The 27,799-nt window shown below is 40.9% G+C and overlaps 1 protein-coding gene across 1 annotated transcript in view; it reads right to left on the reverse strand.

Annotated features, from left to right (window-relative positions):
* DDX10 (DEAD-box helicase 10) overlaps positions 1 to 27,799 on the reverse strand; it is a 176,044-nt gene that overhangs the window by 26,896 nt on the left and 121,349 nt on the right. Inside the window, exon 16 of the mRNA XM_044441435.1 lies at positions 25,836 to 25,892. Coding sequence (XP_044297370.1) covers positions 25,836 to 25,892 — 57 coding nt within the window. The remainder of the gene's footprint in view (positions 1 to 25,835; positions 25,893 to 27,799) is intronic.

Below are 27,799 nucleotides of genomic sequence, written 5' to 3' on the forward strand. Positions count from 1 at the left end.
AAGGAACCTGTAACATTCCCTATCTTGGATAACCATTCTATCCCATTGTTGCCACATTCTGTCTAATATCGTCTATTCCCAAAACCTTTGCAATCCACCAACTTGGTGTGGCTTAGAAATAGGTTCCAGTATTTCTTATTGCAATTTGTCAAATAAAGTTTTATTTGGTTGATATTGTTTCCAGATTGCAGACCAATGTATAAGAAAATAAAAAGAACTGAAATGAAATAACCTTCCTGAATTTTGATTCCAGTGCCTATTTAAACTCTTTTAAAGATCTGCAATTTGTAATTTTACTTAGATCTGTTATATGCAAAATTACACACTATGCAATAAATATGACAAGTTTTTATTACCTAGTTAATGGTAAATCTCTTTTCTAAGCACTTAAGAGGCCAAACAGAATAACAGTAAAGTAGGCATCCTTTAGATAGGATGGACTAAGGCTCTTTATGCATGAATGCCGCTGTCAAAACATTAATAATTTCTAATTTGTACTCATATTGCTTGTACAATATATTCAAGTACATATAATTAATTATGTGCAAGTGCAGCAAAAAGTACTGTGGCAAGTCATCATCCTCAAAATCTTAGCTTCATTTTTTTTAAAGTTTGCTGGTCATATAATTATAGTGGTAATCCTGAAAGAATGCAAACAACTCTGCATGCAACTACAGACACAGCACTTACAAGTGCTCACTTGTGATGATAGCAAAATTGTGGTGATAGAAAAAAACTTTCCCTTCCCAAAAATACTAGGCATCCAAGTCTCCATCTTCTCCTCATCACCACTACTGTTACATAGAAAACAGTGCATTCTGGACAATAAACCTCAAGGGTTAATAGCCATCTTATGATGCATCGGTACACTGAAATAGAACATGTTATAACTGCTGCACACGATCACACTATCCTGCTGCACAAAGCACAGTGTACACCATGTTGAATCTGACCATGCCCTTCTGTTCACAAAATAAACCACCTGCAGACCGAACTGCTCTCCCCTCTCCAGCCTCCTGTGCAAACCGCCACTTCAATCTATTTCAGTAAGATGGGGAACCCTCCAAAGCAGATGTGGAGGCATTTTCTACATTTGGGGAGCATTTGCTTGGACTTAACGCATACAGGTTGATGCAGAGTTAGTCATACTCAGAGAAATATAACCCTCTGAAATCAGTGCAATTTAAATTAAGTCATGACTAAGTTAATAATGACTAACCATTAACTTCAAGTTAGTCATGATTAACCATTGATTTCAGAGAGCCCACAGAGGGCTGTAGGTCATCAACCAATTTTTATGACATAAAAAAATGGTCTTAAGCTACAGGATGGCTGAATATCAGAAAATGATTCCTAATGGTCAGAGCCTCTAGATGATAAAAGCACCAGGCTATTGGGGAAGTAAGCTTTTTATTACTCATGGAGTTCAAGCAAAGACTGGACAACCATCTGTCCTGAATGTTTTAAAGTGGATCCAGCACCAAGTTGGGGAGTCAGTCCCAAAAAGCTAAATGGCCTTTTCCAATTCTATGATTCTAAGCCAGGGTCCTCAAACTTTTTCAACAGGGGGCCAGCTGAAAGGCGGCAGGCATGGGCCAGTCAGGCGGGGGTGCCTGTGGGCGCGGGCTGGTGAGGCGGCGGCTTGCTCGCTCGGAAATCTCCAAGAGAATCCAAAACAATCTCCGAGCAAGCAAGCCGCCACCTTGCCAAGTGCGCGGCGAGGCGGGCAGCAGTGGCAGTGGGCACAGGTGCAGGGAGTCCAAAACCTCTGAGACGGGCCAGATAAATGGGCATGGCGGGCCGGATCTGGCCCGTAGCTTGAGGACCCATGTTCTAAGCCATTGCACTTTTAGCAGAGGTAGGCAACCAGTGTCCTTCAGATGTTTTGTACTACAACTCACATTAGAACCAATCAGTATGAACACTGAGGAATACAAGAAATGAGGAACCGATCAGAATGAACACTGGTTCAGATCATCCAGATAACAACGGGGGGAGGGGGCACCAAGCTGCCTCAAGAGACATTGTTGCTAAGCCATGGGCATGTGGGAGTTATTTTAATGGCAAAAGGAATATTTATGACAATTCCTTATACTTTCCTCCTGATCAGTTACTGAGAAAGTTTTTTAATTCAAGTTTATGGCAAAATGAACATGTTAAGAGAACAGCTGTAAAAAGGAAGCTCATACATGAAATATGGCATCTCAGTGTAATGCAATGAATATTCATGTCCCCTGCCTCTCAACATAAAAAACTAACTACTGGTAGAAAGCAAGTCTGATGTTTAGAATTAAAACAGAGATGAAGTTTTAATGGAAAGTTCTCAAAATGGTAATTTTATGCTAGGAAATGTGTTAAGATAGAATGACACAAATGCCTGCACTGTATAACATTAACTAGTACAATGCAGGAAGTCAAAGAGTTTTTATAGCTGCATAATTAGCTTTGATCTAAATCATTTACCTGTGGGTAATCAAATTAATTTATTTTGCCAGGACCTGTGTTTCTTTATTGTTTTTAATTAACAGTTATTTTATTATTCACCTCACTTGGGTTGTTTCTATTAGGGTTGCAATAATAAAAAGACACATTTATTCTGTCAGATTGAGGGCAGTCTTAGTTATTTTAATCGCACCTTTCTTAATTACGTGCTAACAACATTGCACAGAAAAATGGGAAGGTTTTAAATCACATTTTCCTAGTAAATGCTTGGTTTTCACTGAGAGAGTAAGAACAATGTTGCTGGAAGCATTTTCTATATTGATATTTAGGAGTATGATTTTACTACCATTCATACCAAACCTTGGCTGAGATCCTGAATTTGCTCTCACTAATGGGAAAACCCTGAGTGGAATTCTGATACTGGATGTTTTCCACTGGTGGATCTGGGGAAAGCCTTCCACCAAACTCTAGATCCCCTAGAACTAGCAAGGATAGGCAACCTTTTGCTGTGGGCTTGCTTGGAAAACTGGGAAACTGACCATAAATTGAAAAGAAGCACCACAAAATGGGGATGCTACAGATGAAAGCCACCTGCCAACTTCCCCTTCATTTCTCTGAGACCCATGTGTGGCCTGGAGGCACCACAGGAATAACTTTCCTTTGGTAAGTAACCACAGAGGTTGAGAGAAGAAGTACTCAGTCTGAGACTCCTAGCACCATATGAATACAGGTATTTGCACAACTGGTGAGGAAGAAAGGCCAGATATTACCTATTATTTCTTCAATTAAACAGAAAGTAGAAGGGATGTCTCTGATCAAATGCTCTCCCACAGAAAACTGCCAGGCAAAGGGACAGAAATACTAGTCCCTCCAGGGGACAGATGAAGACAATTTACATAGGTAATAGGTAGTTCAAGGTTTTAACTTTTTTACTTGCAACTCTTAAGACTTTATATAATTACAGTGGAGTGAAATGGTCCCTCTAGAATTATGTCAAATATAGTTTCTGGGAAAGTGGCCAAGCCTACCCCTGAGTGTGCCGGTGTTGCTGCTACTTACCATTTTGCTTTAATTGCATTGTAATGCTAGCTTCAACATCAGATGGCAGGCCATTTTAATTTAATGCTGAAGCAACTGTTATTACCAATTTCAGCTGTAACAATTACCAGTACACACACACACACACACAGTGTGCACAAGTGCAAGCACATGTGTGTCATGAAAACAAAACTATCCCATTGTTACACAGCATTGCTTGTGCAATATTAATCTGCTATGACCTATATATATTTTATTTACATAAAATGTATTTTATGTATGCATGCATACATACATAAAATAAATATTTTTATGTTTCTGCAAGGGTGATAAAAACAACATAATTGGCCTGAATTTCAGGAAGAAGTTTACTTTATCAACTGAATATAATTTTCAAGAGAGGGAAATATAGGAAAAAACACAGATGTTATAGAAGAAATATTTGCTGGTGTAGAAAAAGGCATATTATTCAATTTTAAATTACTTTTAATGTTGTTTGTGTGATATTTGTATTGTATTGTTTTGTTTTAAGCACTGTTGTAACCATCCAGAGAGCTCTGGCAATGCAGGAGATGGGGTAGAGACATGAAATGGATGCTGCTGATGCTGTTGAACTAATGTCATCCAGTCCAGCATCCTATTCACACAGTGGGTAGCCAGCCATCTGTGGAAAGACCATAATCTGGACATGTTTCTGAGAGCCCAACAAACCTAAACCACTCCTACTGGTAGCACTGGCTCATCCACATGCACAAGGACCAAGCGAGGCCTCTTAGGCTAGGTGGGCAAAAGGGTGAGGTCACTCAAGGTCGGGTGTTTGGGTTTTGTTGGCTGATTCAAGGAAGAACTCTGAGCCACAGTCCTCTTAAGCAGGAAGGTCCAGATATCTTTGTTGAGCAGGGAAAGATGCTTTCTCTACTCTTTCTGACATATGGTACATAGAACAATGTAAAAACTAATGATGTGGGTACAAATACAGTCAGTTAGGGATTGCATTTTTCATTTTCCAGTTGCTCTGTTGAAAATGGTGGCAAGCTGGCATAACATAAATAACATCCCCATACCCTAATCAACAGGGCATATGTATGTAAGAGTTTCAACATGGTGCCTTCCAGATGTGCTAGTTTAAAACTTCAGGCATCCTCCAGCCAACTGGGAGATATTGGGAGTTATAGTCCAACATATTTGGGGAATGTTGGTATATGGCAAGGGCGGCCAGACTTGCTCAATGAAAAAGCCACACATGGTAAATGTCAGATGTTTGAGAGCCACAAGTGGTCTCTCATGGGCGGTGGGAGCAAGTGGCAAGCTGCAAAATGTGTGGTTTGGTGGTTAAGAGCACCGGACTGGGACTCAGGCGATCTGGGTTCTAGTCCCCGCTCAGCTATGGAGCCAGCTGGGTGACTTTGGGCCAGTCACAGACTCTCAGCCCAACCTACCTCACAGGGTTGTTGCTGTGGGGTAAGATGAAGGAGGAGAATGATGTAAGCTGCCTTGAGCCCTTTGTAGGAAAAGGCAGGATATAAACTGAAAAATAAATAAATAAAATAAACTCCAAGAGCCACATGCGGCTCACGAGCCTCAGTTTGGCCAGCCCAGTATATGGCAATGGGCTCCATTTTTTAGTTTTTATATGTTTTGCTATTACTTGCAAAGCAATATAGGTGACACCATATAGGTGAAGTTTTCTGAACTGTTTACAAAATATAGGTATAACAAACAAATTGCAATATATAAAATAAATTAAAACAGCCACAGAATAAGAGCAAAGCAAAATCAAGAATAATGCAAGATTTTAAAAAAAAACTCATTAATGCATAAATGTGAAAGGCTAAACCTGGGTGAATAAAAAGGTCTTTATTCCAGGCACCAAACAACCACAGCATCTCTGAGCAGGGCATTCCATAAAGAGACACCACTACTGAAAAGGCCCTGTTTCTACTAGTCACCCAGCTCACATACAGCAGGGGCACTCAAAGAGGGGTCTCAGGAGATTACAGCAGGAAGGGGTAATTCTGCCCAAAGTGGTTCAGAGTTTTAAAAGTTAACACCAGAACCTTTGAAACTGGGCACGGAGTTGGACTGGAACCTAATGATGAAGTTGATGATGATGTTGGATTGCTTCATAAATTATGTTTCCCCCTGTGGGCTAGGGAATATACACCTCATAGCTTCAATAACCCATGAGCTAATTTGGAAAAAGCTTCTATACAGAACTTTCCATTTCTTTCCACTTCTTTCCACTTGAGTGTCAGTAACATGCAACTCAAAGACAATAACATTTTTAAGGGCACAGAAATTGGTCCTTTAGAAACAAAGTTCTTAAAATTTTCTTCATAAACAACAACATCTTAAAACCAAACACAGCACACTTTTAAAAGATTTTTATGACCAGTAACAGTTGCAATTAGAAGACTGCCTCAGTTGTTGCTGGATAATAAAAATCATGATGCAGTCATCAACCGAGTAGCCATTGACATATGGCTAGCTACCAACATTTGAATTTTAATATGAATGGAGCTTTAGGATTCAATGACACTGGCAAATTGCTTCATTTGTACTTTTGTTTTAGACCTTTAGAATTATGCAAAATTTTGGATTATTAGTATCCGTTATCAGTTACAGTAGAAAGTGACAATATTAACATCTAACAGATTGGCATTCTCTACCTATAACAGCCTGATTACCATAGTGGCATGGCCAGTGTAATGTAATTAGAGTGCCAGACCAGGGAGGCTGAGATATAATTGCCTGTGTATTCAAGTGTCTCAATGCATGAGACCTTCACCCATTCATTATCTCTCCTCCTAGCCCTACCTCAAAGGGTTAGGATAAAAAGGAGTTATCGATGAAAAGATCAAATAAGTTTTCACAAATTCATTGGAAAATGAACAGGTTAATAAAACAAACACAAAAAGATGAAGTTTGTTTTTAAATCACTTTCCATTTATATTGCCAAGTTCTTTTAAAGTTCTTTGAATTATAACTTTTCATCTGCCATTTCTTTTAGGAAAACCCAATATGTTTATTATAATTATATTCAGGTCCATAGGGCTAACTGCATTTAGGTTGCAGAGTACCATTCACTGCTGGAAAGCAACAAGACAAAATTCTGTTCTGAAAAACATCACAGTAAGGTTGACAAGGCATTTAGGACTGTTCCCTTTCTGTTATGAGGGAAGGTATGTCTAGAAATGTGAGGACCCAAGAAAATGGATTCAAAACAGTATTTGTGTGTGCATGGGGGCAACCTTCCTCCCTTCTCTTCCCATCAAACAAGAAACATTGATCACATGAAAATCCATGTGTAACCAAGCTGAGGCAAAGGGCAAGGTGGCACCTGTCCTCCATTCTATGTTCAGAAACAATCTGGACTGCCAGTTACTTTTTACTTCAATACCGGTGACAGGACAACATTCTCTGCCCCATCTGAGGACACTAGAATGGCTTGTGGCAGGGCAGCTCAGGCTACGTGGCACACACAACTCTTTCTTCCAAAGGAGGGGAATGGCTGAAGGGCTGCTTCCCCCTCCACACAGAAACATGCACACATCCCTGCACACCTGAAGCAGGTTCCTCACTCTGACGAATGCAAGGGTCACAACCTGCAGGCTGCATCCAGCCACCAAGGTCTTCTTTGTGGGATCCATCACCCACCATGACCGCTCATTTTAAGTTGTGCTTGCAGCTCGCTGAATGCCTGCTGCTGCTTTGGAGAGATCGGGGAGCCTGCTGCTCACCCCCACCTTCCTCCTCTTTCCCTGATTCCTGCTGCTGAGCCCTGCCTTGCTCCAGCCAGGGTCCGCTTCTGGGAGCATGTTCTAGCAGCTGCTCTCAGGATGCCTGCCCTCGAACTGTAGAAGCCAGCACTGCTTCTGGCAGCTGCTCTGTGACTTATGACTAAGTCTGATTTGGAAGAGAGGGAGGCTCTGTTCTGAAGAATGTTTTTTGTGGTATTACACATTACACATTTCTCCTAATACCTGCAAGGGCAAAGAAACGGCAACAATTAGGAACCCTTCTCCTGCTGCAAACAGGCACAAGTCACTTCTGTATAGTTGTAGGTTTGTCAGCTGCCTCTCCTCATTAGGTGCTTGAGGGAAGGAACCTTGATCTTCTCTTGTCAGACTGTCTGAAAGCTCCCCACATTCTCTGTCCTCCTCCATACATGGCTCTTATTTGCCATCATGTATACAGAATGTGAGAAAATGGGAGTTAAAGATGGACAGAGTCCAGATGCTAGGATTTCAGCTTGCTTTACGGTGCTGCTATTTCATTATGCCTACAATCGCATGCACAAATCTGCCGCTTCCAAGCCCATGTCAGCATCACAACAAAAGGGTCAAGCTGGTAGGGTATGGCCAGCCCAGAACTTGTTTCTTCTGAAACTAAATGAGAGGTTCACCAATTATTTCCAATTATTGTGGCACTGTAGCATTGGCATGAAGAATGGCTGCAGATATTGACCATTCTTGCCCACAACTTCTACAGTTTGGTAAAGCACCCATGAACAACCAATAGGTTCTACAACATGAAATGATAATCCATGGTTTAAACAACACAGAATTCACAATCCAACAACAAACCATGGATTCTTGTTCTAGGTTGTTTGTGGCTAACAAACCACTTCACACTCATGACACCTCAAAATTCAACAACCTAAAGCTTAGTGTTACATGCAAACAAGGCCAATGTCTCATACTTCTAATGAAAGCAAAATAAACAGTCCCAAAATTTCTACAGACTACGTTAATCTTTTTAATTCTCCTTTGCATTCATACCAAGATGGTTTTTAAAATTTAATTCACCAGAAAAACTGACAGTCAAATGCAATTAGTAATGTGCTAATACTGAAGGTTATTTGGAAAGACGAAGTCTAATAAATGACACTGGGAACCATCTTTCAAATGAATATGAAAAATACAATGCAGCATATTTTGCTAAGCAGTTCAGAAATGTACTCTCTCTCTCTTGCATTTCTAATAATGACTATATATGCCAGACCCTTTAAATCTCTATTAATTAATCCAGTGGGCTGGACTTTCAATTAGGACAAAACTGCTTTAAGCAGCATTAAAAATATCTATAAATTGTCACCATCCCAATAAATTCCAAGCACTACCACTACATGCAATAATGTTCGATGCAAAGCACCATGCAAACACTACCAGCACACTTGTCTCAAACATCTTTAACATTACAACATACTTCTGCATTCTTAGTTTACCATAATTAAATAAGCCCTGGGCAACTTTCATTGTAGTAGATGGATTGGAGAAGAGTGAAGGAGGGCGACAGCTCACTGGCTGAGCATACCTGCATGTACATGGTCCCAGGTTCAGTCTCAAGCACTTCTGTGTAGGACCTGCCTGAGATCTTGGTGAGCTGCTACCAGTCAATATAGACCAGGAACAGTCAAATCTGTGCGGCTGTGGACATACTTTGTAATTTGAGAAACTGCCCTGGGCACCACCATGAAACAGTTACCATAGGAGGCAGGGCAAAGGACAAGTAACCTCCCCGAAAGACAGAGGGAAGATCTGAGCCCCAACTTAATAAACAACTCTTTTGAAAACACAGTCTTCACTATGAACAGAAACCTATGCCACAGCTACCTCAGCTGCAGCTCAAAAAAGTGCCTTTTATTTATTTAAAGTGGGAAAGGTACATCACCTTGGCAAGCAGGAAAATATGGTGGCCAACTGGTGCCCACCCACATTATGTTGCCTACCACTGCTATAGGCAATACTGACCTAAACGGAGTGCCTTAAAAGACCTACCTTCTCCCACCTGCATCCAAAAAGTGCTTTTTTCTCAATATCTTAGTGATGAGGATTGTTTAATTAATTAATGTCTATACTGCACAACAGCCAAAGCTCTTTGTGCAGTTCAGAACAGTTGTTTTTCTTCTTTTTGTTATTATGTTACACTTCTATCCCACCTTTCTTCCTCTTGTAATTAACTCAAGGCCTCTTATGTGGTTCTCCACCTCTCCATTTATCCTCACAACAACAACCCTCTGAATTAGGTTAGGCTGTGGGTATACAACTGGCCCAAGTCATTCAGTGAGTCCATGGCTAAGGCTAAGCTCACAAGTTACGTCTGTGGAAGCAGAACTTTGCTTGCACAACTGGTACACAGGTGAACCGTGCACAAGCCTGACTCATGAACTTGCTTGCCTTTGCTTCCTGTCGGATGCCTATGTGAACTCCCAGCAGGAGGCAGATGTAGGGCAGAGAAAAAGTGGGCTAGAGTCCAGGAAGCAAAGCCAAGGAAATCTGATGGATTCTCACCTCAAACTGGGTTTCTCACAAACTGCTAGCACAGGGTACTGCTGAAGAAGCACATTAAAAAACTTGATAGATTTTATTACTTAACAGGGAGAAGTAAGTCAGCCTCTGCAATGACATGCAGCACTCTGGAACAATTTCTTAGGTTAACTGGGAACAAACACTAAGATTCTTTGGTTAACTTGACTGATCTGAAATACCAAGCTCCTCATAAAAATGTATCTGTACACAACTAAACTCAATACAATCCCATTTTCTTATTCTTTATTGTGGATGCAAACAGAAACCATAAAACAGTATTTGAAAAGCAGCAACAGCCACTTTGAGAAAAGATGAAAAATGTCCATAGGGAACAAGCTTGAAGCTATTTTTGTGAACAAGGCAGGATTATGTGCTTTGCTTGAAGGATGCAACCTTTTACAGTTTGCAAGCCCATAAAATGGGAAAGCTGTTCACCCTACAGTAAAATCATCATGTAGGCAAACTGTAAGAGAAAGAGCTGAAAATAGAAACTGGCTGTGACAGCCAAAACAAAAGCAATTTTCACTTGCGACTGATGGCAACCAACAATTTCAAATGCTCCTATTTACTAGACAACACCAATGCCAGTGCAACAGGAAAAAACATGTATTGCTGGAAGTCATAGTCAGACTTAACAGTTCTACCATACCTTTATTTAAGAAACAAATCCAGAAGGGTTCAATAGGATTTGCTATGTGATTGTGTTCTTATGGTTGCTGCCTACAGGCCCAAGTGATTTGTACCCTCCCTGGATATTTTATGGGTTTCCTAATAAGTCTTAAGATGCCTTCCTGCTAAAATGTTTCGCAGTTCTACAGAAATAAGCACTGGGAATGAAAGGGGCTATCATTCTTGGCATGTAGTCCAAGGACAGGACTCATCAGATGATGAAGGGCCCTGGAAACCAGAATTCTCAGATGTTGAAATGGGAGCAGCAAACTGGCTAATCTCAAGGGCATTTTCCTCAGGTATTCAGGTATGTCAGGATTTACAAATGTAAGGAGGGGGTGTGGAAGAAGAAGAACCGCAGCAGCTGGGCCTGGCACAACTCTTGACCCCAAGATGCAACAGATGCAACACTAGGACAGACAGGGCGACCAACTAGAGCAGCAGTGGACAGAGAAGACGTCTGCCCATCTCAAAAAGGCAATCTCAGAGGGAGGGGCCCAAGAGGTACTTAAAAGGAGAATGCCTGAAAGTAGTTGCTAGACTGGGTTCAACAGACTGTTCTCTGTGTGTTCAGAGACTCATTCTTTGCTGGTTGTGCTTGCTGGAAGTGCATTGGAGAGAGAAAATCTAACATTCAACAGTAAGGGTTTTTTGTGGGGAGGGGGGGCGGTTTACAGAATAGTCACGGAGCAGCTGAAAATATATTGTTATGATAGCAAGCCAGTATGGTACAGTGGTTTAGAGTGTTGGACTGGGACTCAAGATAGCTGGGTTCTAAGCCATGAAACTCACTATGTGACTCTGGACTCTGTCTCTCAGCCTAACTTATTCCACAGGATTATTATTAATGGCAAGGAGGAGAAATTATGTTACCTTGGATTCCTTGCAGGGTAAAAAAGGAGAATATTAAAATAAGATGGAGTGTCACATTCAGCAGCCACATCTCCACTGCAATGATCTGTAGTATGTGGTGTTCAACACCGGCTACCAATTTTCCTGTAAATCCTACTGCTTTTCCTCAAGCTAAGGTTTGAAATGCATTTACCACATCAACTGGGAAAGTGCAGAATGAAGAGGAAAGCTTAAACACTTCTTTCTAATTCTCCTTCTATCTCCCTCTCTGAAAATGCAGCAACTTAGGTTCCCAGCCAAGTTGGCTGCCAAGTTTGTAGTTCTGGACTAACTTTAGTGATTTTAGGGAAACACCCTACCATTAGTTCCAAAACAGTTCATCTATCTCTTTAGAAAAGCATAGTCCTCTCTAGATCGAACATCGAGATGATAATGGTGAATAAAGGTAGAGAGATTTGACCATTGCCGCTCTACATAAGTCATTAAGAGATACTCACTCCAGCAAGCAGGGCTGTGGAGGACTAAGTAGCTCTAGTAGAATGTGCTCTGACAGAGCTAGAGGGATGAATTCCAGAGAGTTCATAGGCCAGAGATACAGAATGGACTATCCACTTAGAAAACCTTTGCAGGTAGATAGGTGATTCCCAGTGCAGGCAAGAATAAGCAATAAAAAGTCTTTGGAGTTGTCTGATGGACTGGGTTCTGAATTTGTAGAAAGCTAATACTCTAAGGAACAGCTGGAGAATATAGAGCAACTTCTATGGAGTTAGAAGGGTTTTAAAAGAACACTGGTAGAACAACAGTCTCATTCATGTGGAAGGAAGAGACAACTTTAGGTAGAATGGTAGGGTCAGGGCAGAGCATGACCTTGTTCTTAGGAAAGGTGATATAAGGAGGGTCAATTCAGAAGGCAGTGAGTTCACCAGCTCTGTGAGCAGAGATAACTGGAGGAGAAACTTCCTAGTGTGCTCACAATGGCGGTCAATAAAGAACTGAGGTCTTGGCAGGAGCCCTGCCTTCGCACTAGACATGTCTATTGACTGCCCTCCTGCTGAATACTAATTAGCTGGCTTTGGAATCCTCCCGAAATAGCTCCATGCATGCGTGTAGAGCCTGTATGTGTGCCACAGAGACCACGAAAAGTAACTGCCTGTTCACTCAGTTAAACCATTGGTTGGCCCTTCTAACATAGTTGTTGTTAGTCGTGAAGTCATGTCTGACCCATCGCAACACCATGGGCGACATTCCTCCAGGCCTTCCTGTCCACCACCATCCCCCAGAGTCCAGCTAAGCTCACACCAACTGCTTCAGTGACTCCATCCAGCCACCTCATCCTCTGCCTCCCCTTCTTCTTTTGCCATCTATTGTTCCCAGCATTAGGCTCTTCTCCAGGAAGTTCTTCCTTCTCATTAGGTTGCCAAAGTATTTGAGTTTCACCTTCAGTATCTGGCCTTCTAAAGAGCAGTCAGGGTTGATCTCTTCTAGGCCTGACCAGTTTGATTGCCTTGCGTCCAAGTACTGTCTACTTAATTTGGGAATAATAGCTCAGCAGATTTTTCCCAGTGCTGGTACCCAAGATGCTTCACTGACAGGGGGTAGGACCATATCTACTTAGCACTTCTGGAATTTAGCCACCTGTATAACAGTAAGGAAAATAACCAGATTCTGGACATTTAATTAAAAAAGTGCCAGGACTTGAAGTATTACAAGAAATCTATTGTTTTTTGCCACTGGCATGCTTTTTTGTCCAGCAAATCTGATACATTGGGGCAAAAAACATGTGTCATGGGGTGTGAAAACAAAAAGTGATCCAATGAAACAAATTTAAAAATCAACAGTACACTCAAGGATTTGTTTAGGGACATTTTACTTCCAGAGTTACAAGGGAATTTGGCTCAGGGCAGTAAAATGCTTCAAAAAGTGTTTGTGTCAGTGAGTTAAGGATTAAACCTTCTGTTTGCACAGGATGTGCTTTGCCACAGAGCTGTGCCCCATCCCTTCAAGCCAGCCACAGGGGAATTGCACTTTCCGTGGTGCACTCCGAATCCCCATAGAGTAGTGGAGAGGGCTCAAAAAGCATCCCAAATCAACTGAAAATGAAGCACATTTCAAGGTACAAATAGACAGGGTTGCCTCCACAGACTGGTTGATATGGAATCGGTTTCCTGAATACAGAATGTCCAAAGAGTACTGGCCTCTACAACTCTATGCCTGCATCTTTTCTTTTGCCATGCATGGTACCAGCCTGGAGATGATCTGCTGGCCAAACCCTCAATTGTGGATGTGTGTGTGTGGGCAGGTGGAGGAGGACATTTAATTATTAGGTTGATCAATCTCAGAAAGAACAAACATAAGGGCCATTTCCTACAATGCTGAAGATGCTGCAGACTCCTGCAACATACAAGACAGAAGGGTTCCCAGCTGCAGCCTAAGGAAGAGAGCAATCAAAAAGCAGATCTTCAGAGAGGAGAAACACTAAACATGTGAGTGACACATTATCTTTAGAAAATCTAATCATAAGTCAAGAAAACATGATGACGCAGCAGAACTGTTCCATCTGTTCCATCTTAAAAGAGCTGATGAAGGGTATGAGGTAACTGAGTTTTGTAAGGTAGCAAATCAACTACAAATTTAATATAACAACTGAAACTGTTTAATTCTAAAACATATGGCTGTTTAATCAAAAACAAAAAAGTTGTGACTCAAAGCAGTTTCTCTGCTTAGAAGTGTATTTGAAGGAAACCAAACAGCCAGGGGTATTATGGCTCCAAATAAGCAGATGCCATACTTCCTTTGGAAAATGAGTAATATGGCAATGAACTCTGCTATGTATCCTGACACTGAGATACCGGGAAACAAGGGATTTTTTTTTAACGTAAGATAGCTTGCCAACTAGTTAATGCTTTCTTAAGAATGAAAAGTGGTGGTGGAACACCAAAGATGATATAAAAATCCTGTTCTGAATATTATTACTACTAGCAGAATTTCCATCATGATAATGAAAGGTATGTGCATGGAGGGGAATCTGTACATTGCAAGAACTTTTGTGGGGAGAGAGTTGCCTATGTCTTTGCTGCAGCCACCTGCAGATTTTGTGTCAGTGCAAGTTGGGACAAGCAGCATCCATGGTGCAAATATTGTAGCAGATTTGCAAACTGTAGTGTTTTATCCATAGGACTAAAGGTAGCTTTTCACTTAGGGACACCATTAAAGTAGGGGAGGGGGAGTTAAGCCTCCCCATTGTCCAGTGCAAGGGATGGCTTTATTGACCTTCTCAAGTCTGTCCACATGCCAGCCTGCAACTTTGTCCACTTAAAGGGGAGCCTCTGACAAGCAAGGTTGCACATCTGTTCCAGAAGGGGAGAGGAATGGAGAATTTTAAAAGACTAAAAATGATTGTAGATTTTTTGTACCACACAATCAACATACATTATTGAGATAATGATACTCTGAGAGAGCTTTTAAAAGGAAACCTAATGTTCTTTATAGATTTTCATCTCCAAAGAGCAGCTAAATGATAAATCAATTGTATAAGCTCAAGTTGATTTGGGCTGCAATTAGTGATCATTCTTTTTTGTCTATATGTGATTTGCTTTGCTGACACAACTTTTAAAAGAATCTTGTACAAACAACCATGGTCATCTATCTCAGAGAAGCTCACAAAGGCAGGAATGATAAAAACAAAAATGTGCAAGAAACACTGATATTCACATAGAAGGGATACAACAGAAGATCCCTAACAACAGGTGTCCCGTTGGTTCTCAGCACTGTGACACCCAGTGAACAATCTCACAAACATTAAGCTGAAGCAGTCAAGAAAAGAACTCATGTTTACCCTACACGTCAGCTGTACCTCTATAGGTTTGCAAGTGACCCCCAGTTTAACATCCTCCAGATGTGGGGTATAACAACTTCCATTATCCTCAGTTAGTAAGGTATTGGAGCACCAGCATCTAGGAAGGTACCAGACTTTGGAAGGCTGCTACAGGTGTTGAATATTCAAATTCAAACAGAATGTCTTGTGATATTTAACAAATGTCATTTCTTTGAATCACTTTATACCAACTTTCAAAAGGACATAATAGAAAGCTAACAACTTGTAGCTGGTTGAACACACATTTTAACCTGGAGCTCTTTATTTTTTATTACAAAAGGCATTATTTTAAAACATTACTTTTATCACACCTTCCAATTAAATTATTCCATGTGCCATACAGTTTTATATGACAGTCAATTCCCACATATGCTCTCTGAAGTAATACAGTCTAGCAAAAGCTGCACAATCTAATTATGCCAACTGTGTAACTCAGCTATGAAGAGAAGAAAGTGTCAAATGAGAATATGTTCCTAGGAGAGTGGTGATAGGATATAAGAGAAAGGGCAAGAAACTTACTTTCCAAATGTTTTGGATTATAATTCCTGGATTCCCTAGCCATTGGTCATGCTGTTTGGATTTCATGGAAACTGCAGTCCAACATTTCTGGAAGGTAAAGGTTTGCCTACCTCTGACTTAAGAGGTCTAAGAGACCAAAAGATGATTTGCTAGGTATGATATAATAAAACTAGGTGACTAGATTAGTAAGTTATTAAATCTTTAATTAAAAAACACCTTTGCAGAGGCTTTTAGTTCAGATTTGCTTGTGTCTAAACATTACACCACTGTGATTAAACCACAAGCAGAATTTCTGCCTCAATTCTGCTTGAATATAACATGATGTGAAGAAGACTGTACATTATGCATTTTCAAGATCTTGGAAACAACCCTAATGGATTTCAAAAGGAGACACTTACAGTTCTGCAAATGCACTCACAGGCCCTTCTAGCAGCTGGAATATTAATGAATCCAGCAGCTGGAATATTAATGATTTCCACAGCCTCAATTAATGTGAATAATTATTCCAAAAATAATTAGCCATTACAGAGACAATGTCCTTTTGATTGCTGATTGTAACTATTATTCTTCAGAGTTATCGATGATGGTACAGGGATTAAGTCACGTAGAAAAACAAGCTACAAACAAGCACAGCGGGTGGAGGAAGAGCAGCATATAGCGTGACCCGATGCAGAACTTGAAGAAAGGTTCTTTGATGTATAAAACTGCTGAACACAGCCAAAGGGAAAATAGCTAGAAATAGAGTAGCTCATTCAGTGCAAGTAATTCTTAAATCATCTCTTGAATTTCACTGAGTAACTTTGAGTTAGGGTTCTCAAATACTACTAAAGAAAGTCTCCCTAAGTGGAATTCTGCACTGTAGACACAGAAGTGACAAAAATCTATAGGCAAAAAAGTGTTCTTGCTCCTTGTTGCAAAAGCCCGTTTTAGATGGTGTAACAGGGTATGCAGAAAGGGAGTGGCATCATGGAAGAAGGCACAACCTACAACCTCTATGCCTGCAGCAAATGGTGTAAAGAGATGCTATACGGGCATGCAATGGTGTAGTGATGCTATATGGGTGGGCGGACATGCATGCATGCACATGCACACACAAATATGCATAATCATCTATAGAAACAATTCAATGTGTTTATTAAATGTGCAGCAGTTTGTGGGGGTGGGGGGTTGCTGGGGTTCCACCACCTTCCTATTTGCCCAGTTAATGTCATCTGAAAAGGACTAATGTGAGGGCCAGGGTGGTATAGAAGCTGAGACTCAGGAGATCTAGGTTCTAGTCCCCATTCAGCTTACTTCTGGCACTGGGCAAGAATGTCTGATGCTTCACAATTGGTCTGTCCCTTTTACCTGCAGCCGGAAAATTGGACTGGTAATGTTCAGTCTACCTCACTTGCCTCTAAATACTCAACCACGCATCCCACACAACTTGAAATGGCCTGACCTACCTGTTTTATCTCTGGGTCGGTTGGCCTTGGCATTGCAGCTAAGCATGCCAAGCCCACCTCCTCTTCTACGTAGTTCTGATTCAGATTCTGAGACAAAAACCTTTAGAGCTGTGCTGAATGAGAAGATCCAAGCTCATACTGTGCTAGAAGTAGGAATAACACTTGCATGTATTCTCATGTACCAGATGAAGTACAGTGGAAGTTGCCAAGAATACCTCAGTCATTGTTGGGAATATTGGGACATGAAGTTTGATTAACTTTTAGCAGTAACATATCAGGTATTTTCTCAGGCCAACAATTACCAAAATAGTAAAAGAGGAAGTCACTTAAGATAGTAGCACCCTCCTAATATTAATGAAATTGCAGAACAAGAACCAGCAATATTGATTTACATGGATGAACTATGAATGCTAAGTGGCGGGCAATAAATTAGATAATTTCAAAACTGGCAATGTAACAAAGAACAATGACAAAAATAGTAATAGCTTGATTAAAAAGGTTGCAATTACAAGTGAAAGGCTGTAGCATAAAATGAGGTCCCTCTATTCATATTCTAACAGTAAGGGTAGGGACGAGATGGGTTATTGTTTTAGTGGTCAGCTGAGCTACAAAATCATGCAGCCCTTGGTTTGAAAATCATGTCTTCCAAAAACTCAATAGAAGGCATTAGTTAGCTGTTGGTCTGTCTAGTTTTTATTGAAATTATTTTAGCTCTTTAGACATTTAAAACTCGTATACTGGAATTCTACACTATATTTTACTGCATTTGCATTTTACTGTATTGATTTTTACTATTGTACCTATGCCTATGAATTTTTGTGTACTGCCCAGTGAGCTTTAGCTAAAGGGTGGTATAAAGATGATGATGAGGATGATGTATAGAGACTAGGAATGCACACTAGGGGGTGGAAAATCTGCTGGATTTCCTGATTTTTGGCTTCCCACAATCTGGTCTGCTTTGTAGTGGAGTCTGAGTTCCTGGTAAGCATACTCAGGGTTCAAAGGCCACACACCAGCACTCAGCCCCATGGGCTGCACAAGCAGAGCCATGGTTGGCTACCAGGACTGACAGCCAGCGCACCTGCTTGCTGCATCCCTTTTCTCTGTATGCTGCCACTGGCAAGTGGGAAGGGAGGTTAGAGGCTGGGAATGATGGCTAGGGGAGGTGCCTGGCTGTGCCATGGGGGTCTGTGGATTTCTTCCAGGCTCAACTCACTTCCTTAGAAGTATGTCCAACTCATTCAAAAAATGAAATCAGGTGATTCTGGCAGGATTTGTTCTTGAGAAATCCATGCTGGCTTCCAGTATTCACTGCATTGTTTTCAAGGTGGTTGCAGACTGACTGCTTTATAATCTGCTCCAGAATTTTCCCAGGGATTGATGCCAGACTGACTGGTCTGTCATTCCCAGGTTCTTCTTCTTTTTCCTTTTTGAAGATAGGGACAACATTAGCCCTTCTAATATTTTCATAATTTGTCCTCCTTAAATTAACTTCTAAAATGTGGCCTTTACAGTTGTGGCTTCAAGGCTCTCAGAGGCAAAGAATATAACAGTAGTTTTGAAACAACGGTAGTAGATTTTGTGGGAGTTGGGTAATGGCTGGTGCTTGTTCTATAGCTTTTTTCTCCAGTTTATTTAATTTGAAAGCCCACATGGGACTCCTAGATCCTGACCCTGGATGACTGTGGAAGTCTTCAGGCTCAGTTGCTGAAACTGCAGGTATTTCTAAGGCAATAAGGAACTTTAAATGAGTCTCTCCAGCTCTTGTCAGTTTGGGACTGCCTTCTGTATACTTCCATACTTGTATTGGGACTGCCTTCTTCTATCATCTTCAGCTCCCCTGGACGCTTTAAATATTGGATTCCTGGTTCCGAACTGTCAAATTCTCGGACTATATGTCCATTGTTGCATTCTTTCTTCCTCTTGACCAAATATATAGTCATTTTTAGCTTTGTATGGAATGGGAAACAACTGTATCATGGATCAATAACAAGCAATCTTCATTAAGTTAAAGGAAACCACTGGATCTAAGCACAGCCAGTTGTAGGGTATTGGAATAAAAGATACTTCTGAAACATTTCTTATACTAAACAGCCTTATAACAGCCTTCCCAACCTGGAGCTCTCCAGATAAGTTGGATTGCAACTCCCTTAAGTCCCAGACAACATGACCAATACTTGGCCAGCACAGCCACTGAATTGTGGAACTTACAGTCTAACATGTCTGAAGGCCACCAGGCTAGTAAAGGGTACTTAAGAACATGAGATGAGCCATACCAAATAAGATAAGAGGCCTTTCTTATCCAGAATTCTGATTCCACAGTTGCTAAGTGGATGCCTATGGGAGCCTTCAAGCAGGACATAAGCACAGTAGCACCCTTCCGCTTGTGTTGCCCAGCGACTGAGTAGCTTATCCTCTGATATTAGAGAAAATATATAGCCATTGGGACTGATAGCCACTGACAGTCTTCTTCTCCCATCACTTTGTTTGGTTCCCCTTTAAAGCTATCCAAGTTGATGTTTATTGCTATACCTTGCAAACAGCAAATTTCATAGTTTAATTTGACCTATGTACTAAGCCTTCTTCACCAGTCCATTGACTTGCCCCCAATTGCCTCCCCCAAATACAAAAGAACTAAAAGTCTATCAAGAAGAAATGCAGCTGACAGAATAAGCCAGTGAAGGAGCATTTTCCCAAATACAACGTGGTCAGAACTGTAGTTTGGAAAAGGGTGACCTGGTTCACATGTAACAACAACCCTAAGGGTGGGTTGTTGTTAAACCATGTGTTTTATTATCTGTAAACCATGCACATAACCATGAACATACCAGAGTTCAGAACCCAACAACCAACAATGGGTTCTTTTCCTGGGTTGTTCATAGTCATCAACTCACCGGTAAAACATAAAATGCATTAATTGCCTTTCTCCTTGAAAGGCAGACAATAGCATGTACAATTCATGCAAAAATAAACAACTAAAATTCATTTTTTAAAAAAATCGTAGTACTTCAGCTGGTTTTCGTTGGGTTTCTGCTAGTGTTCTATACAACTACTGCAGTTTTATCTTGTTTACCCTGATATGGGTGTTCTTCATGAAGAAGGGCATAGAAATCTAAATAAAGAATCAGAAAAAGCAACATCACCCACACCTCAGTTTTAAATGCCTTGGAGCTCATACTCTGCATCTCTGAGGTGTAGTCCATTAGGCACCCCACAGCTGGTGGCCATTGCACTGAATTGCCTATCCCTACCCCTCAAATACTTCTTTCATGTCAAGGTCAAATCCAGAGGACTCACAGGCTGAGCGTAAAGACTGATGAAGTCCATGGAAGAATCATCTCCATGGATATGACAGGCCAAGATGACATAATACCTGTGGGAACCTATGAAACTCCAAACATCTTTCTTGGTATCCAACAAGGTATCCTACCCCTCTCATCTTAAAACACACACAGACACTTTCTTCCCAGAAGTTGGAGTGGCTATGAAATAGGTTTTTTAGGTGCTACAAGTATGGTTTCAAAAGAGTTGTTCAGTGTGTTGAGACCCGAGCCTCAGCCTTGTCAATCAGCCCTTTGAGCGGATGATTTGCTCTTTGCCAGGCTTCCCACAGCAACCACTTTGTGGTGGTGCTCAAGAGATTTACTCAAATGGCCAAATGTGTTGATGCACCCAAATGACTACCTACTCATCAATATGCCCTGCCATTATGGCATTTGAAGTTCATAACCCTAAGCAAGCATATATACTAGGAAAATGACATTCTGACCTTCTGATGTCATAGAATCATAGAATAGAAGAGTCCATGAAGGCCATCGAGTCCAACCCCCTGCTGTTGTAGGACACCAAGTTACACCATGATTGTTCCGTGCCCTACATTCTGGAATTACCAAGAAGAGATCCCAACCTTCCTCTTTGTGACATCCTTTGAGGTATTTATAGAGGGATATCATGTCCCCCCTCAGTCTTCTCTTCTCAAGGCTGAACATGCCCAGTTCCTTCAGTCTCTCTTCACAGGGCAGAGATAGGGCATCCAAACCCTGGATCATTTTATTGCCAGTTTGTTCCTGTCAGGTGAAAGGAACTTCCGACCTGCTGTACTCAACTTCTTCTCTGGGCTTTCTGGCCTTGGGGTGAGCAACATGCATTTTAGATCTGGTTTACAGCACTGCTACAGAGATAGAGTTGACAGATATCACTTAAATACCAATCTGTAATGTGTTTTTCCTCAAAAAAAATTGTCTAAAAGCTGTAGCAGTTACAAATTAGCACAACCAGTCTTTTCTTTCCATGATAAAACCTATTATTTCCCAACTTCCAAACTACAATGAGTCTTTTTCCCAGACCGGTTCTCCAAGTTCTACTAACAGCATGCAGAGAACACTGATAAAGCACCAGCACAATAAGATCATGAGATTACTCTCAAAGGAAACCAATCTTCTCTAAGTGCAAAGCACAAATTGTGCTTATTTGGATGCAACATAATAAGACAGGTAAGGGAAATGATGCACATGATTGACTGAATGATTTTCTAGGTTGGAGATCCAATGTCCCTTGAACAAGTCAAACTTTCTGCTGCAATAAATATGCCACTACAAAATTATACCTTAACATGATTTGCATTCACGTCTTCACTGGAAAGTTCATTGTTCTGATTGATTGATTGCATTTTTATACTGCCTCACAGCCCACAGGCTTTCTGGGTGGTGTACAATTTAAAATAATATATTCAATAAAAGTTCTATTGAAAAAGAATAAAACCATAAACAGAAAACAGACAACAACATTGTAGCTATAATAACTTAAACCTCTTGGTACAACAGCAAATAATAAAACTCAAGAATTAAAAAGTCGTATGTGACTTAACAGTTACAATGACTGGAGAACAAAAAGGTTTTCACCTGGTGCCAAGACGGTGCCAGGCTTACCTCTCTGGGGAACATGGGATGACACTATATAAAGAGCCCTTCTCTTAATTGTTACCCCATTCACTTCTTTAGGAAGGGGCTCCCTGAGAAGGACCTCAGCCAACTATTTACAGAACAGGTGGGAACATTTGGGAAAAGGCATTCGTTCAGATAACCTGGCCCAAGCCATTAGGGTTTTAAATGTTATAACAAGCACTTTGAATTCAGCCTGGACTTGAACTGGCAGCCAATGTTACTGATGGGAACCTTTAAGCATTCCAAACTTCAGTTAGAAGTTCTTCATTGAAACATCAGTACATTTTTTCATCAGTTCCCTAGTCATTCATTTGTTATACTGAAATGGTTACACCAATAAGCTCAGAAGCAAATTGAAAAGAAAGCCCATATTGACTCTCTCTGTGTGTGTTCAGAGTGACTCCCTATAGTATGCAATGATTATAACTACAAAGAGGAGAAGGAATTAAAAATAACAGTTGTGAACTGCCCAGAGAAATTTGGCTGTTGAATACTATAAAATGCAATAAATTAATACATAAATAAAAACATAAAATTTGAGATTGTACATGGGATAGACATTCTAGGCTTGCTTGTATATCCAGTATCAGGACACAAGGAAACTAGAGACTGTTCTCTTTCCACATGTCCAGATAAGCTTGGATTTCATTCCCTAACTTGTTCGTGGGTCTGAGCCATGATGGATTCTGTTCTCCAATTGCAACAACACAACAAGCAAATGTAGTGCAATCAAATCCTGTAACAGATAGTTGTATCTCATTGTATTTTTTAACCATGATAAGGCAAAGGTCAGTCACACCAAATGGGTCCGCACTACATCACAAAGAACCAACAGTAATAATCAACATTTTGTTGTCATATTGTGTAAATCCAGTCACCGTATATCCTGTCCAACAAAGGGTCCTGACTCCATGTGGGGAGGGCAAGGCTGCTGCACTGTACCTCACTCCAACAACATGCCCAATATCCGTGCTCTCGACTGAAGAGAAAATGCCCACCCATTTTCTTGTTCTATTAAGCATGCCCAAAAAATTGCTTTGCCTTGTTTTTTGTACGATTGCACTGGGGCTGTCTCCAGGATGGCCCAGCAATCATAGATGTTTAGGAAGGCAGGGAACAGCCAATGAGGCTTTGCTTCCTAGCTGACAGCCAGGGAGTACATTTGAACATTCTCAGCTTTCATGAAGGTGCTTTTACGTTATCCCAGCACAAAGGCTGTTTCCCCAACAGATAAGTATGCATATCTCCCATTTAAAAACCATGCACATACACTCACAGAAACAGCATAGGCAGCAGGACCAAGTGAATATTTTGAATACAGGCAGCTATCACATATGCTCTGAAAATGCCCTCCGCCCCATCAGTGACATTTTTAAGAAAGAAGACGGGATGTGCTGGGTTGCAGCCATCCATCATTCTTAAAATCTGAATTGGTTTGGGGGACTGGGGGAGAGTGAAAGGGAGGTGAGAAACAATAGGCAGAGCTCCACCCTCTTTGCCACTGTCAGTGAGCTATCTCTAGTCTCTACTGTAAATAATAAACTGTAATAATAAACTCTCAGGTAGCAAAATAAGTGCCATATTCCAATACTTTTCTGCACAATCATGATACTCCAATAATAATTTAGTTTCCTCTTTTTTTCTAACTTTCTCAGCTCAGCATTATCCTGGGGTGGCCAGGGTTTCATTTCACATAGGAACGTAGGATGTAATTAAGTTCACCAGATGTAACTTTCCAGACCTTTTACATATGGTAAAGAATGGAGGACGGTGGTTACCATGAGCATTTTTCCATACTTACCAAATATTCTTGACTGATCTGCGATTAAGAGCTATGCTGGTATCAGTATGAACATAGCACAGAGTAACCTGGTCATCTTTTAACCAGGTTCTATTACCTTCATCAAATGTAGTTTTGAAACTGCACTTAGATGACACTCAGTACAGATAAATGTTGTCACACTAGAGTATGATTAAGAATTAACTATGGTCAACATTTAACTATGTTTATGAAGCAACTGTTGACCACAGAAACACATTCCCACAGGTCAGTGGTGCCAAACTTACGGCACACGTAACACAGCAGGGACACAAGACTTCTCTGTTGACACACAAACCAAGTAGCCCGAGCATCGCCCCAGCAGTCGAGCATTGGATAACAGCGTACATACATGCCATGCACATGCGTGGAAAGTGGACTTGGGGTTGCAGTTTGGGCACTCAAGTCTCTAAAAGGTTCAAACTCAAACTAGGTTAGGGTTGGAAAAACGAGGGATCCTGCCATGGTTTTGACGGATGGAATGTGTTTAGAACAGGCAGAATTGATGAGCTGTGCAGAAAAAGCTACTCCAGGAAGGCTTTTTCAAAATCACATAACTTGCAAAGGTATTTTAGCGCTATATTAGGGTTAGGGGTGTGCACCAGGGTAGGGTTAAGGTTGAAAAACGAGGGGTCCTGGCAAGTGTTGGATGGTTGGAATGTGTCTAGAATGGGCAGAAATGATGAGCTGTGCAGAAAAAGCTACTCCAGGAAGGCTTTTTCAAAAGCACATTATTTGCAACGTTATTTTAGCGCTATATTAGCATTAGGGGTGTGCATCAGGGATGGGTTAGGGTTCTAAAAACGAGGGGTCCTAGCATACGGTTGATGGTTGGAATGTGTTTAGAAAGCGCAGAAATGATGAGCTGTGCAGAAAAAGCTACTCCAGGAAGGCTTTTTCAAAATCGCCTTTTTTTTGGTGGAACTTTCACCCTGTTTTAGGGTTGGGATGTACACAAAGGTAGGGTTAGGGTTTGAAAAATGAGGGGTCCTGGCATGAGTTTGATGGTTGGAATGTCTTTAGAATGGGCAGAAATTTTGAGCTGCGCAGAAAAAGCTACTCAAGGAAGCTTTTTTCAAATCGCCCCTTTCAATGTTATTTTACCCCTATATTAGGGTTAGGGAAGTGCACCAGGGTAGGGTTGGGGCAGTCGTGGAGAACCTATGGCATGCGTTCCATAGTGCGCAAGCAGAGCCCTATCTGTCAGCATGTGAGCCATGTCAATCCAGCATTGTCCTCGTAGATGAGCATCAGATAACAGCACACATAGGGGCCATGTGCATGTTCGGAAAGGATTAGCGCACCAGATGAGGATGTCATGAGCCACGACTCATTAGCCGTGGCTCTTCCGAGCTTTTGCATGGCCAGTCTGCATGCTGCCGAGGATATATATATATATTTGCTTGAACTGGCTGTGAGTTGCTTTTATTGTAATGTTGGCACTTTGTGATAAATAAGTGGGTTTTAGGTTTCAGTTTGAGCAATTGGTCCATTCGCCATCTCTGCCATAGAGTCATGATGTAATCTTGCGGCCAAGTTCTCATCCCATGGGCCACTCTACCTATGGTTAAGAGACTGAAACATCTATAGCATCCCACTGCAGATCTATGTACTGGTGCTTTCCCCTTTTCTTGGCACTGAACTTTTCTTTACTGCTGCAGAACACTGAAATGACATCTTCAAGTAAGCTTCTGACAAGAATATCTTTTCCAGAACAGATACAGTGTTTTTAGACTCCTGAAATAGACAGCTCCCTCTTCCATTTCGCAGTGCATACAGGTAAAAAAAAATGAGAAAAGCGCACTGTTGGAGGCTGTCTGACAATATTGGGTAAAATTAAGGAAAAAAGTAATCAAGATGGGCTTGTTCATGTTGCATTTTCAAAGCTGCAAACAGTTCTAGTGAAAGAATAAAAAACCTTACCTTTGCATTTCTTTTTCTGGCTTCCCTTCTAGCTGCTTTTTCCTTCAGCCTTTTCTCCTGTAAATGATAAATTAAATGCATGAAGCTAACTTTAAAAAAATTAAACATAAAAAGTCAAAAGACTTAATAAAAAAAGCAAACCCGATTATTTTACAAGGTTTTTTCCTTATCTGCTTGCCTCTTACTATTAGCTTTCAAATGTAAAATAATGAATGCATGACTGAATGGAGTTCTGATTCAATCCTGACTTTAACAAGGCTTTTTCACTAGTGAGATTATGTAATAGCTGGTATCTGGCCTGCCAGGGAAGCTTTCTTTCTTGCCCCTGGCTATCACCATCAAAAGCCAGAACACCACTGTGTCTTTCACAAGTCTCCAATGGGCATAAAAGGCCTACAAATGTAGATAGCAGGTTGCTCTTTTCATCCATTTCTTTGAATGCCTCTCTAGCCCTTTCTTTCAGACCAGGTCATAGTGTCTAATTGTTCTACAGTGATTCCAGTGTTAGTGTAGTACCAGGAGATCATTACACAGTCACTTGTTAAAATGCCATCTCTAAGAGAATAGCCATTATGGCACTGAAAAATTACCTGTGCTTTGCATAAAAGGTATACTGCACTGATGTATGATTTAGCCCAGGGGATGATGCTTTATTAGCCACTCAGTTCTTTCCAGCAATCCACTTTTTACTGTCTTTGGTTTTTTTCACCCAATTAATGTCTTATTTCCCTCAAACATCAATCTGCATTATCAACCACACAGCCACCCACCATGGGGCCCAGCCCACAGCAATCTGGTCTATCTGTGAGCACCAACAAGAGCACCTCATTGTTCCCACAATGTACATCTGGTGCACACAATTAACTGGGAGCAGAGGGAAAACTACTTTGGTTCTCATTTTAATGCAAATATACCTAATTTGCACCTTCTGAATCAAAACACAGTTATGGTTCAAAGTTCACACTTGCATAAGGAAGTTTTTCGATCCAAATGGCATATGTGAGTGAAAAAAATACAAAGCCATTATATTAAAGAACAGTGTTGGCCAAGAAAATTAGGGGAAATTTCATTTACAAATACATGTATTAGGAGAAATGCATACCAAAATATGCAGAAATGTTTGTGCAGAATTTTTGAAAGAAAACTGCAGAGAAAACAAAATTAAGCTTGGAAAAATAAGAAAGTGTGAGAAGATGCAATTTACAGATTTTAACATGACTCTCCTGACCCTATGACAACCCATAAATGTTCTGCCTGTAATACTTTGAGCTGTGATGGCTTTTTCATACATGCAGCTGATTAAGTATTGAACATGATGATGAAAAGTCCCCCTTGAAAGGTGTTGTGAACAAGATGGCATTGGATTATATGCATCAACATCCCTTATTGTATTAATAAATTGGAGGAACAAAAGGGCAGAGATGAGAACTGTATTTTTACTTTCAATATACATTGCCAAGCCAGAATTGAAGGCAACACCCTCATATTGGCTTGTTTTTAGCTAACCAGGTGCAAACTGATTTCCACTGCTGAAAATCTAGCAGGCCAATGGCCAACATACCCTTCCTGGCCAAGGTGCCTGAGTGGGTGGTAGCTGAACACTAGATGAGGTTCAACAAACTGAGACTCGGTCCAAACAAGATGGAGGTTGTCTTCGTGGGTGGTTCATCTATCCAGTTGGATGATATTCAACCTGTTCTGGATGGAGTTGCACTCTCCCTAAATGACAAGGCCCATAGTTGGGGGTACTCTTAGCTCCAGAACGCCATTTGTGGTACAAGTGAACTCATAGGCAACGTGATATACCAACTACAACCCTATCTGGACAGACAGAGCCTAGCTACAGTAATCCATGCTCTGGTAATCTCTTGTTTGGATTACTGCAATGTGCTGTACATGAAGCTGCCTTTGAAAATGGTCCAGAAATTTCAACTGACCCAAAACAGGGCAGCAAGACTGTTTAT

This window comes from Varanus komodoensis, unplaced genomic scaffold, assembly GCF_004798865.1.
Source record: "Varanus komodoensis strain SLA01 unplaced genomic scaffold, ASM479886v1 scaffold4, whole genome shotgun sequence".
Taxonomy (NCBI): Eukaryota; Metazoa; Chordata; class Lepidosauria; order Squamata; family Varanidae; genus Varanus; species Varanus komodoensis.